This window comes from Equus quagga, chromosome 20 (genome assembly GCF_021613505.1).
Source record: "Equus quagga isolate Etosha38 chromosome 20, UCLA_HA_Equagga_1.0, whole genome shotgun sequence".
NCBI lineage: Eukaryota > Metazoa > Chordata > Mammalia > Perissodactyla > Equidae > Equus > Equus quagga.
In genome coordinates this window covers 11,223,818-11,238,793 of record NC_060286.1, presented here as the reverse complement: position 1 = coordinate 11,238,793, position 14,976 = coordinate 11,223,818, and the positions used below count along the sequence as shown (strand labels likewise).

Genomic DNA, 14,976 nt, shown 5'->3' with positions numbered 1-14,976 from the left:
AAGACACATAAAAGGCACATGAGACACCATAAAAGGAAGTTTGCTAATACATGTAACTAGAGTTCTAGAAAGAGAAAAGGGAAAGAATGGTCCAGAAACAGTGTGTAAGGAAATAATGGCTGAAGATTTTCCAAAACTGATGTAAGATATCAAATCCCAGAATTAAAAAGCTCAGTGAATTTCAAGCTGACTAAAATTAAATAAAGCCATATCTAGGCACATCATGGTCAACTGTATAACACCAAAGACAAAAATTAAAATGCAAACATACCCAAAGAAAAATATATACTTCTCAACAGAAACTATGAAAGCCAGGAAACAATGGAATGACACATTTAAAGTCCCGTAAAAAATTACTGCTGAACTAAATTCTACGCTAGCAAAAATATCTCTCAGAAAATGAAAGTTTAACAAAAAAGTTTTCAGACAACGAAAATCTAAAAGAGTTTACTGCCATCAAATCTGCACTACAAAAAATACTAGGATATTCTTAAGGCTAAAGGAAAATGATTCAACATGTAAAAATTAAACTGCAAGAAGGAATAAAGAACATTAGAAAGAATAAATATGTGGACAATTATATGGGAATATGACAATTTAAATTAAAATTATAGTAACATAATGTGTAGTTTATAAGATACATTAAGTTAAAATATATGACAAAAGAGGCCAAAAGTGGATTGGGAGGGTCACAGGATTAAGGAGGATAAAATTCTTGCATTGCTTTAGAAATGTTAAAAATATTAATTTGATAGATTGTAATAAAAAAGGATGTATTATATAATATCTAGGGTAACCACTGAAAGAATAAACAAAAATGTATAACAAACTCTATTATAAGTGGGAAAAACAGAATAACAATAAGAAAAAACATTTGATCTATCCAAAAGAAAGCAACAAAGAAAAAATAAGGATAAAAGAGAGATGGGACAAATAGGAAAAAAAATAGCAATGTGGTAGACTTAAACTCAGCGATTACATTAAATGTAAATGGGTAAAACAATTGAATAAAAAAACAGATTATCAGACTGGACAAAAAATTAAAAGATCCAACTCTAGTCTTACAAGAAATACTTTCAATATTTAAATATATTTAATAAGGACACAGAGGTTAAAATTAAAAAGACGGAAAAAATGTCACGTAAACACTAACCAAAAGAAAGTTGGTATAGCAGTATTAATACCAAATAAATTAGACTTTATAGCCAAAAAAAGTATTCCTAGAGATAAATAAAGACATTTAATAATGATCAAAGGGTCAATTCAGAGAAAATAAAATAGTCCTAAATTTACAATCACCAAATGAAATAGCTTTCAGATATATAAAACAAAAGTTGATAGGGGTGAAAGGAAATAGATCTACAACCACTGTCGGAGATTCTAACATACCTTTCTCATTCACTGATAGAACAAGCAGATTAAAAAAATAAATAAATCTATATGAATTTAGAGAACATTAATAACACAATTAACCAATCTAACTTAAATTGACATATGTAGATGAGCACATTTAACAGCAGCAGAATACACATTTGTAAAACATTCACCAACATAGGTCATTTGCTGAGCCACTTAATAAATTTCAAAGAACTGAAATGATACAGAATGTAATTCCATCTGGTTGAAGAACAAACTAGAAGTCAAAACCAGAAAAATAATTTGAATAGCCCACTTAGAAAGTAAGCAACACCCTCCTAAATAACCTATATGTCAAAGAAAGAAATCACAACAGAAATTGAAAATATTTTTAATAGAATGACAATTAAAATAGAACATTATCAAAACTTGTGGGATGCAACTTAAAGCTGTGCTTAGAGACAAATTTAAAGCTCTCACGGTATGTATTAGAAAAGAAACAAGGTTTAAAATCAATGATACATAATTCATTCTGAAAAACCCTTAAAAAGAACAGCAAAAAACCCCAATAAGACTATAAGAAAGGAAATTATCAAACTAAGAGTAGAAAGCAATAAAATAGAAACAGACATAAAATAGGAGGAAAAGGACAACCACCAGAAATTGGTTCTTTGAAAAAGTAAATGAAATTGATAAACTCTTAGCAAGATAAAAGGAGAAAACACAAATAATGAATGGCATAAATGAAAAAGGTGGACATTACTACAGATATTACAGATACGGAGAAGAAATTAAAAAGGCATTACGAAGAACTTTATGCTAATACATTTGAAACTCTTGATAAAATGGATACATTCCTTCAAAAACAACCAACACTGACAAGAAAAATACAGAAAATCTGAACAGTCCAATTTCTATTAAAAAATTAAATTCAGAATTTAAAACGCTCCTACAGGTCCCCTTTCGCTCCCCAATCCAACCTCCATGGTCTCCCTCACAACCATCAAAAAAGACTACAGGCCCAGGTGGCTTCACTGGTGAAATTCTAACAAAGATTTAAAGTAAAATGAATACCAATTTTATACAAACCCTTCCAGAGAATAGAATTGGCCTGTATAACCTCAAAACCAAAACCCAACAGACATCATAAGAAGGAAAAATTACAGGTAAACAGGTCTTGTTAACACAGAAAAACAATCCAAAATAAAACACAGACAAATTTAATCCAGCAATATATAAAAAGGTTAATATAAATTCCAGACAGATAGCATCTGATTGTCAGACTGGGAAGGCTAGGAATCTTCACTAAACATCTCACTGAGATATTCTCACATAGGGAAGGAATGTTTCCCTAAAGAAAAATAAGGTATTCTTGATAGCATAAGGAATAATTGATGCAGGATTACAAAAATAAAAGCCATATATAATGGAAGGTCATATAGCTAGATGGCAAGCGCTCTATACAGTCCAATCCATTGACTTGCTCTAGGAATATAAATACACTCTTTACATGAGAGATGAGTAGTCACAGAGAAGAGAGCCTATAGCAAATCTTCCAATCAACCAACAGGAACAAAGGAATCTCCACTTTCTAAATCAGCTTCTTAAAAAGAAGTTAAAATATGACCTGTGAAAAACCACATCAGTTTCCTTTCTACCCAAGTCAGTATTCAGTACCTCTATTGTCTGGGACAAGTTTTTCCACCAGAAGATGCACTTGGCTCTAATACATCTGGGAAGATTACTACATAGCTCAGAAAAACAGGTAATCATAAGTTAACTGTAATTTGTTGTGGTTTGTAAATTTATAATTTACAGCTAACATCTAGATTCCAGAAGAAACTTCTCCTGCTTTCCTGGACCAAACAAATAAAACAAGAAACCTTATTAATAGGCCACAAAGTCATATTTGAATTTGTTTAAGTTTTACTCTCAAATTAAATGGACCTTGGGGCCAGCCAGGTGGCATAGTGGTTAAGTTCACGTGCTCCACTTCAGTGGCCTGGGCTTCACAGGTTTGGGTCCCAGGCACAGATCTACACACCGCTCATCAGGCCACGCTGTTGTGGCATCCCACATAGAAAATAGAGGAAGACTGGCACAGATGTTAGCTCAGAGACAATCTTCCTCAAGCAAAAAAGAGGAAGATTGGCAACAGTTGTTAGCTCAGGGCCAATCTTCCTTACCAAAAAATAAATAAAATAAAATAAAATAAATGGACCTAGAATAACAAGGATTTAAGTTAAGAGGAAAGCTGTCAATTAAACCTCTTTAGATTTTACAAGTTCTGACATTTGTCCAACTTGAGGCTCACTGCTCAAGGAGTTTTTGAACAAGTCTCAATACTTTTCCAGGTGTTTTCTGCTAAATTTCAACTCTAAGAAGCAAAGTAGCAGGTTCAAATCCCAAGAAGTAAACATTCTGTGAACTGAGCAATTTCACATTACTAAAGGCTGAGACAAAACAAACATGAAGCACGGAAAGGCATTCCTGTAGGGCGGCAGACTGAGAAAGTGAAGATTTCTAAGTTTTTAGAAGCCTACATGGAAACCTAATGGGCTGGCAATTAACAAGTAAAAAAGGGATGTCTGGGGAAAGCCAAATAAAAGTATACAGGAAACATGGGAAAATAAGCACATGTTCCTTGGTACCAAAGCAAAAAGATTCAATCATTCATTTAATCTGGGTCAGCATCACCTCCTGTCTAGATTAATACTGTGTTTCTCAGCTAATCTCACTGCAGTCAGGCACATGTCCCAAATCCATTTGAAAATTTAAATCTTCCTCAATCATTTTCACTGTGTCATTCCTCTGCTGAAAACCCAATTATTTACCAACCAAGTCTAAACTAAACTCTGACTATTCAAGACCACCATGATTTGACCTAATCTAATCTATTCAACATTACTTCTAAAGATGAGAATGGTAGGTTAAATACGGCTACATATTCTTTGCAGTTCCTCCCTCCATTCCCTGAATATGGACTGTCCCTTTGACTTGCATAGACTAACAGAATGTGGCAGAAGTGACACTGCAACTTCTGATGCTTGGCCTCAATAGGACTTACAGTTTCTGCTCTTGCCCTCTTGGGACACTACTATATAAAAAACCTGGGCTATCCTGCTGGGGAAGTCACATAGAAGGAAACCAGCTGATATCCCCAGCTAATCACCAAATATGTGAGTGAGGTCATGTGGACTGACCAACCACGGTGGAACCACCAGCTGACTACTACAGCCACATGAGTGACCCCAGATATAACCAGAAAAACAGCCCAGCTGAGAACAACCCAAACCGAAAAATCAAGAGCAAATAAATATTTGTTGTTTTAAGCCACTATGTTTTCATTTTAAATTATATATATGCATATATATATAACTTTATGCTGTATATAAAACCACGATTTTTAAAAAAGAATTCAATAAGGAAACAACCCAATTTTTAAAAACAGGCACCAAATTTGAATAGACACTTCATCAAAGAAGATATATGAAAGGCAAATAAGCACATGAAAAGAAAAGTTCAACATCCTATCTATTAAAACAGCTGAAATAAAAATAACTGACAATAGCAAGGAACAACTCACATTAAAAGCAAGAATGAGAGCAACTGGAACTCTCAAGCATTGCACAATGGTACAGGTAATCTGGAAAACATTTGAGCAGCTTCTGATAAAGTTAAATATGCAATTAACATATAACCCAGCAATCCTATTTACCCAAGAGAAATAAAAAGTTACATTCATACAAAAACTTACAGGGCAAATGTTTATAAGAGCTTTGTTCATAATTGCCAAAAAATGCAAACAGCCCTAACATCCTTCAACTGGTAAATGCATTAAAAAAAAAAACAAAACGCTATGCTATGTCCTACTGTGGAATATTACTTATCATTAAAAAATAATTTTTTTAAAAAATGAACTATGAATACATACAGCAACATTGATGAATCTGAAGAACATCGTGCTAAATGAAAAAAGCCGGACTCAAAAGGCTACACACTGCGTGATTCTATTTATATGGCATTTGGGGACAGTAAAAAATACACGACAGAAAACAGATCAGTGGGTGCCAGGGACCGAAGGTGGGGATTAGAACCTGACTAGAAAAGGGCAGAACAGAATTCTGTGGGGAGGTAGAATTGTTCTATAATTTGCGGTGGTGGTTACATGACTGTAAACATTTGCCAAAATTCATAGACCTATATGCTAAAAGGAGTGAATTTTACCGTATGAAAATTATTCATTGATAAGTCAGAATTCAACACTCATACACACACAAACACAGAGAGACACACACAGAGCAACCTCCCAAACACTGTATTCAAACATTTGCATCCCTCAGAGTAAAGATTTTTAAATTATTTTCTTAAATTTGTAGTACTATCAACAAAACTAGCAAAATGTAGCTAGAAGGCTGGTTAACCACTTTTAAAACTCTTGTCCTGAATCTTAAAAATTGTAGTTTCAGGCTTCTGGGTTGCTTTCCAATTCCAATCCATATGCCTTATCTCAAAGAAATGACATAGTTTTACAGACATCTGAATTAATCCTTTATAGTCTGACTTATGAACAAAAGACATAGCAAATTGAGTACAAAATATTGCAAGAAGGGGTAAAAAAACACCAATGCCAGTAGCACTTCCACCGCTCTTCCTTTCATGCCAGGGGCTCTAAAACGAAATCCCTCTGGATCAAATATAAACGGCCCTACAGTCAAGTTGATGGAAGGGCCTGAGGACATTTTCTTACCTAATGGGTAAGATAATTATTTATTTTCCTGAAATCATATCTCTCTATATAAAAATAGGCTCATTTGCTCAGTCCGTGTTTTCAGATTGTACTTATGGTACTACAACATTTTTTTTGGTCTTACAACTATTAACTGTTCCAGCTCTTAGAAGTGGTCTCTACATTTGAATGTAGTAGTTGAGGACTTAATTTCAACACGAAAGAATATAAAGAAAGTGACTTAAAAGAGCCAAAGACTATTTTGCAGAAGAACAACCCATATGAAAGGCAAGCACTCCTTCATGCAATAAAAACAAGATACCTGGCAGTCTGAAATATGCCAACTGAAGTATGAGTAACGAAGTTGGAGTTAGGATAAAAGTAAACAATTATTTATAAGCCTAAACTGTTAAGAGGCAAATTCTTTTTCAAGGAGCAAAATTCCCATGATGTAGAACAAGATTTTACTATGATCAAAGCATATTCCAAAATCACCTAGAACAACAGCTACTCTTGGTGATCTCCTACATGAGACTTTCAGTTGAGCTTTTCTAATCATTGACCTCCCTGGTTTCTATTCAGAGGCAACATGGCTCATCAGAGCCAAGCCTTTGAAGTCATACTGCCAGGATTCAAAGTAAACTCCACCACTTATGAAAAATGTGACCTTGGGAGAATTAAATTACTTAATATCCCTTTAATTCCTCATTTATAAAATGATTATAAAAACAGCACTAGCATCTCATAAAGAAGCTGTAGAATTCAATGAGATGATCCATGTAAAGTCCTCAGCATAGTACCTCAATAATATGATAAACTCTCCATAACAATAGCTGTTATTACTAACCTCTAGATTATCAATCTTTGGTTCCCATAATGAATGATTAAAACTCTACTGAAAGATCACCCTGTCCATGACCCCTCCGGCTCTCCCCTACACAGAAATAAAATGATATACAAATTCAAGAAGCTACCTGTCCACTCTCTAATCCCTGACTACTTTGTATCTTGCTGAATGATACTACTATGACAAATGACAGGGATGATAGTTCATTCATTGTTGTAAACTCTTAACACCTAGCACTGTCTTCCACAGAACATAAAAAGACCAAAAATAATATTGTGATGAAGAAAAAATGTATGGAACTAGACAAAGGGAAAGAACTGAGTACTGAAGAAAGAGTGAAGGGCAGTGGGGGCAGGGAGGTGGGAGAATGGGAGGACCACGGAAGTCCTCTCCAAAGCCTTGAGGGTGCAGGACACTGCCAACTACATTTCTCCTTCAGAGAAGACTTTGCAGCTTCCACAACGTAGCTCTCTTCCCCTCTCCTTCCCCATCTACTCTGAAGGCTCTATGTACAGCAAGATATTTCCACTTTCCACTCTTCAACTTGTTTCTCAAAAAAGAAATGAGTTTTTTGCTCTTTTCTCTACACTACTTCCCTTAGGGTCAATTACCACCTCTAGAGTAATGACTCTCAACTTTTCATCTTCTCAAATCTTTAACGTCTATCTTGAGAGACAGCAAGCACTAAATACAGGATCACCTTCATATGTAAAGTAGAGAAATTAGAAGATACCAGATAACTTTTAAACTCAATAACTTTGAAAACAAATATAGAGATTATCTATGCAACACTATGTTCACTTGCTCCTTGAAAATATAAGACCTTGTGTTCACAACCAGTTGACATCTTCTAACAGATACAAGTCACATTTTTTAATAGACTAGAAGTAACACTGACGATAATCCTCTGAATTCCAGATTCAGTTGTTTTATTTAAAGATGAATTTTTGTTTTTTTCATTTTAATAAGTTACAGTTAGACTAACTCAGCATCTCAATTATCATAATATCTTTGTTATAGTCCATAAGATAAAAATTTTAATATACACTAAATCATACAAAGTTTGTATTTAAAGTATCAAAATTATCAAAATGCTTAAGATAATTATACATAAAATATAAGTACATAAACTAGTTGGCATAGTTTTTATATTAAAATTCACATGCAAAACAAGATTTGCCACTATGGAGAAATTCTCTGGTAAATATATAGAGACATCATTAGTATAAAGAGTATCTTACTAAGATACTTAAATTTTTGCAAAAATAGCAGTTTATAGAAATGATTAAGTATTTTTTAATTGCTGAATGAAGCCCTGCACCTAAAAACAAAGTACAATATTTCATCACTCTTCCTTCCGTACCTACCGTAAAGATTCAGCCATTCGCCTCAAGTCTTCATTTTGTTGTTTTAAGCGTTCTAGTTTTGCCAGAATCTTGGACAGTTCTCGGCTAGAGTGATCAGGGTGGTCATTATCTCGTACCAAGTGACCACCTATATAAAACAGCAAGGTCCCCCAGGCAAAAAGAATGAGCATAATCCAACGCCAAGAACCACTCCATGGCCGCATTTTCAGATTTTCAACTCACTCCCCTGGCTTCCTGGAGCTCAAAGAACGTAAAACATTGTAACTGTTTCTAGCTACTGCAAAGGTAGTAGCCTTCTGTTGTTTCAACACATGATGCTTCAGACAAATTAGTCTCTCTGGTAGTCCTGTGGTGACTCTTTCCAAGTGATCCTCCTGGTGGTATGAGCAGGAAGCTTTATTGTTCTGTGCTTCATGGAGTCTACATGCTGTGGAAAGAGTAAGAAATGTATTTAAATTATTTAGGATATGCAAAATAGCATATGCTGAGATTCACGGAGTTAAAGGAAACACATTGGTGTTGACTGGCCAACAGGCTGACAAATAACCTAACTGCCTAAAAACAAGCAAAATGCAAAAGTTTTTAAGTCGCATAATAAATCAACCAGGTTCATCAGGGTTCTACCAGATACATTAATTAGCTCTAAGCCGGAAAGTTGTCTAAGTACCATCATCATCTTTCCTTCTTACGTCATTGTACAACAGCTCAGATAGGGAGATTAAAAGATTGTATGTTTGAATAATCAATCAAAACCAAACAAAATGTATTCAACTACATATTTTTGACTAATATTTGCAATTCTCTCAAACAAAAACACATTCTCTGGATGAGTGAATTCTTTCCTATAAGATCGCAACTCCAACCCCCTGCATCTCACTGCTCAGCTGCCATTACACCACTTAACTCTGCAGATGACAGCAAATTGTCACTTTTAGGATAAATTCTAAAACTGACATGCATTATTACCCAAGCAAAGGTTATCACAGTCATTAAGCAGCTGGCAACCACTTCAAACATCACAGCAAAGGTTCATATGGATTAGGCCAGATTATTCCGTCCTGAAATTTATTAAAAAATATCAACAATTGCAACAGAAGTCTAATACCAGGTAAATCTTAGTTACTGTGCATCTTAAACTACAAATGTACATGCTTTCTCAGGCTTGGTTATGAGTTTCATTTGCCACTTCTCCATCATTAGGTTTAGAGTTCCTTTTGGAAACAAAACAATTTTCTCCCCAAAGAGAAAATTTGTACTCAAAGATATAACTTTAATGCCATTTGATAATTCCAGAGCTATAGAAGAAAAGTCACATGTCCAAACAGAGTTCACTGCAAAAGGGAAGAGAGAAAAGACAAGAAAGAATTTCTCTGTAAAAGACTGAATGTGATGGGCACTTGACCACTAATTAAACAGTCAGTAAAGACTAGATAGAAAAGTTGAGGAAGAGGCTTTGAAAACTAGAGCACAGAGCTACTATTTTCCTACTCTTGAACCTCAAATCTCAATTGTTTTTAAATGCTGAAGTAGTTAAAAAGAAAAAATATCTCTTTAAATGAGCATCCTAGAAACATTCTACTTCCTTCTCACTTATTTCTACACTATTTTCCTCATTGTCACTAGTGTATATTGGCTAAAACACAGAATGAAAAGAATTGTGCTCACTGAGAATTGTTTGAAAGCCAAATAAAAAAGCAATAATTGAAGTGAAAACTTGGTGTTTTGTCTGTTGCTTTAATAACTATTCTTAAGTCTATCAAGAACATTTTGTTGATTAACTCCTTTTTCATTCTTTCTCTTTCTCAAAATCCTTTCTCAAAGCCCTGCTCCTCTAATCTCAAGTACCCCCATCTATTCACTAAAACATAAAAATAATTAAAGTCTATTCAATGTCTTAGGTAAAAGATCCAGTCATGTGAGGTTTACTTTTCATGTTATGTAGGAAAAATGCAGATATTAAGGGCTTCCTGGTTAAAAAAACAAAAAAATGAGTCCACTCTGATGGTATAGGAAATGGATTTAATTCCGTAAGTCAACAAAAGAAGTATTAACATTTGAGTTAATAATACTGTTTGTGACAACATATGCAACACTGTAAAATGCTGTCATACCATATGCTGAACCTATAATATATCCTAGTTAATTCCAAGTTATACCAGTAAGATACTAAATCTTTTAAATTTTTTCTATCATAGCAGAAGTTAACTTAGAAAGACAACCTGTGACAAACATAAGTAAAGACAGCTTTCTAAATAAGAATCATTTGATAAATAACAAAAAAGTGCTGTAACATTTTACTTAGAATTACAACAAAAAATTATAAATATTCAAAGCCAGCAAAAGTATAACTTGCAAAAGAAACAAAAGCTTACAGAAATATAAATTTTGTTAGACAAAGCACTTTAGGTTTTTACAAACCACCATCAAAAATATCCAAGATACTAGAACAATGGAACAGAACTGAAAGCCCAGAAATAAAACCCCACATCTATGGACAGCTAATCTTCGACAAAGGGGCTAAGAACATACATTGGAGAAAAGATAGACTCTTCAATCAACGGTGTTGGGAAAACTGGGCAGCCACATGCAAAAGAATGAAAGTAGACCACTATCTTACGCCATACACGAAAATTAACTCAAAGTGGATCAAAGACTTGAAGGTAAGACTTGAAAGCATAAACTTCTGGAAGAAAATATAAGTAGCACACTCTTTGACATCAGTCTTAAAAGGATCTCACTGAGTATCATGTCTTCTCAGACAAGGGAAATAAAAGAAAAAATAAACTAGTGGGACTTCATCAGACTTCTGATGATGATGAAGGAGCTTCTACAAGGCAAAGGAAACTAGAATCAAAACAAAAAGACAACCCACCAACTGGGAGAAAATAACTGCAAATCATATATCAGACAAGGGGTTAATCTCCATTATATATAGAGAACTCAGACAACTGAACAACAAAAACCAAACAACCTGATCAAAAAATGGGCAGAGGGTATGAAAAGACATTTCTCCAAAGAAGATATACAGATGGCCAACAGGCACATGAAAAGATGCTCAACATCACTAACCATCAGAGAAATGCAAATCAAAACTACCCTAAGATACCACCTGAACACCTGTTAAAGTGGCTATAATCACTAAAACAAAAAATAGCAAATGCTGGAGAGGTTGTGGAGAAGAGAGAACCCTCATACACTGCTGGTGGGAATGGAAACAGCTGCAGCCACTATGGAAAACCGTATGGAGATTTCTCAAAAAACTAAAAATAGAAATACCATATGACCCAGCTATCCCACTACTGGGTATTTATCCAAAGAACATGAAATCAACAATTCAAAGAGACTTATGTACCCCTATGTTCATTGCAGCATTATTCACAATAGCCAAGACATGGAAGCAATGCAAGTGCCTATCAACCAACGATTGGATAAAGAAGATGTGGTACATATATATACAATGGACTACTACTCAGCCATAAAAAGACAAAATCATCCTGTTCGCAACAACATGAATGAACCTAGAGGGTATTATGTTAAGCGAAATAAGCCAGAAAGACAAACCAAGATGATTTCACTCATATGTGGAAGAAAGACAAAGAGAAGAGCTCAGTGGTTACCAGGGGTTTGGGGTTGGGTGAAGGGGAGCACTTACATGGTGACGGACAAGTAATAAGGTACAACTGAAATTTCACAATGTTGTAACTATTATGAACTCAATTAAAAAAACCCAAGATATTAAATGACTACATTTTACAGCAATATTGATATTACACATTATACAAAGTAAGAAATTATTGTAGGAGCAAAAGATGGTCATTTTCTTAAATAATAGCATCATTTTAACTCAATTTTTGGAGAAAATGTTTCCTCAAACTTTACTGTTCTTAGCCAGTATTTTAAAACGGGATCAACAAAAAAAAGCCAAGCTGAAAAACAAGTTAGTTTTCTATGTAATTTTCCTTAGTATGGTTTAAAAGAGCAGGTATAGAAATTTTTCCCTATCCATAATGAATGCCTGCTTACTTCCTTACCATTTTTATTGTTTATTGTTTGAACTACGCCTGCTAAAATGTAAAGTCCATGATTTTCGTCCACTTTGTTCACTGATATATCCCCAAGTACTTAAATCAGAGCTTGCCACTTAGTAGGCACTAATAAATATTTCTGAATAAATTAATAAGTGAATGAGTGATGAAGGATGTCATACATGACATATGCTAGGATGACATATGATTTGAGTACATCAGCTTGAACTGCATTTCATGCCCCACTTAAGAAGGCAAATCTGAACGTTGAAGTGAGACAGTGCTATTATATAAGATGGTTCAAAAATAAAATCACTCATAAATTTCAGGACTTATTATTGTCACCATATATCTTACAAGATATCCCTCAAACAATTAAAATAAACTGGTCTAAAAGGCCATAAGATCAACAGTCTTATGGCTATCTTTAACCAGGAGAAAACAATTTCTCTTTACTTTGTCTTATTTTCCTCCTTTAGAAGATTCACTTTGCAAAGACAATGAGATGACTGAAGAAAGTATGTATAGCCTTTGATATGAAAGCCGCTCCATTAGTGAAAGAATTAGTGAAAATATTTCAAATTTATTAGTAAAAATATTTCAACATTAACTCCATGAGCTAATTTCTGACTAAAATTTATACAGTAGTGTTTGTTGAGATTTCTTCTTAGAATGGGTTGTTTTCTTTTCAAGTACTTAGGGATTTATTCCTGTTTGAGATTGACATGCTACCCTTCATGCGCAGAATATTAAATGGATTGAAATGTGTCAGGCTTCCTTCTGCAAATGTAATTAGTGATACCACTTTTTTAAGGTAGTAAGTATTTAAATGATTCATTTCTTTTGGTATTTAGAGTCGCTTTGGGTTATATTTGCTTAATGTCTCTGAAACAAAAAATACATGTACTTTTTCAAAGTAATTTCTTTAATCTGGAAGTTAGAGTACATCATCAGTAGGATCAGGAGCTTTAATGGAGTTACCATGAGACTGAAATGAGGTTACTATATAGAGAGCATTTACTATAATGCTTGGCACATAAGAGGTTAGAGTTTAGGTTCTGCTATATCATACCTAGGTAACCTTACTGAGCTTCAATTTCTTTACCTGTAAAATGGATATAACACATACTACCACTCCCACAGAATATTGGGAAAGTCTTAAGTAAAATAATCTATGGGAATCATTTAGCATATCAATAGCAAATTGTTGTTATGTCATATATGTTAATGCTGTTAACACTAACCAGCAGATGGATAGTGTGGTTCCCTGGGAAATGAACCTAAGGGCCAAGGTGGTGAGAGCACTAAATGTTAACCACTAGACCAATAGGCCTGGCTAAAAAACAAAACAACAAAAGTGCTAGGATTTAAATTAGAAAATGAGTATGTTGTAAAAAAAAAATTAAAACTATAACAAAAAAATACAACTTATGTAACAACAAAAAAAATTCTGAAAAATTTTAAAATTCTCTGGAAAGGATTAACAGCAGATTAAATACTGTAGAGGAAAAGTTAAGCAAACTTGACGACAGTAATAAAAAATATCCTCAACACAAGAAAAAAAATTTTGTAACTCTGTATGGTGATGGACGTTAACCAGACTTATTGTAGTGATCATTTTGCAATACATACAAATATTGAATCATGTTGTACACCTGAAACTAAGGTTATATGTCAATTAAAAACATTATCCAAAGAGAAAATTATCCAGAAAAAAAAAATCTGAGGGAGGTTTAATAAAAAAGAAAATTTTAAAAGCAGTCACTGGTTATAGTGCTTATCTTCAGATATTATGGTGTTGTAAAGCTTTCACCACAGTACCACCTGATCGTAACCATCATCATGAACTGAAAACTGTTCAGGTGACAGAACTCAAATAAAAGTTGTCCATCATCATTAGCAAGAAAGCAATTTACATCATTGCTTGAGGGCCAGTTGGAAATCTATAGGCATTTCCCCATTTGGACATTCAGATTGAAAAAGGATTTCTCAAAACAAAACTTGTCATCAAACTTGAAAAATAACATACATTGAAAACAAGCTTAGTCATGAGCATATACAGAATTTCCCTTTTTGTTTTTGAGGAAGATTAGCCCTGAGCTAGCAACTGCCACCAATCTTCCTCTTTTTTGCTGAGGAAGACTGGCCCTGAGCTAACATCCATGCCCATCTTCCTCTACTTTATATGTGGGACGCCTGCCGCAGCATGGCTCGACAAGCAGTGCATAGGTCTGCGCCCAGGATCCAAACAGGCAAGCCCTGGGCCACCGAAGCGGAACGTGCGAACTTAACCACTGCACCACCAGGCCAGCCCCTCCAATGTATTTTTAAATACAAATAAAACCATAATTTGGAGGAGAAAAATAGTCATAGAGGAAAAAAAATACATGGTAAAAAGAATTTCCGGGGTCTTCTTAGAAAAGAAATATAAGCTAGTGGACAATGGAACATCTTTTAAAAGAGCTGAAATAAAAAGAAATGGAAAAACCGTACTTTGTTATCCAGTGAAAATATCTTCAAAAGTAAAAGCAGGTTTCTGTGAATGTAAGTTTTCATTTAACTTCGGTAAATACCTAGGAGTGGGATTTTTGGGTCATATGGAAAATGTATGTTTATAAGAAAATGCCAAACTGCATGTCAAAGTGGCTGCAT

At 34.3% G+C, this 14,976-nt stretch overlaps 1 protein-coding gene across 6 annotated transcripts in view; it reads right to left on the bottom strand.

The window, feature by feature from the left end:
* The window catches only part of FUT8 (fucosyltransferase 8), a 273,019-nt gene that overhangs the window by 141,925 nt on the left and 116,118 nt on the right, over positions 1-14,976 (bottom strand). For all 6 annotated transcript variants that reach the window (XM_046647852.1, XM_046647853.1, XM_046647855.1 and 3 more), the window contains one exon: positions 8,300-8,726. In XM_046647852.1, coding sequence (XP_046503808.1) covers positions 8,300-8,502 — 203 coding nt within the window. In that variant the 5' untranslated portion in view covers positions 8,503-8,726. The remainder of the gene's footprint in view (positions 1-8,299; positions 8,727-14,976) is intronic.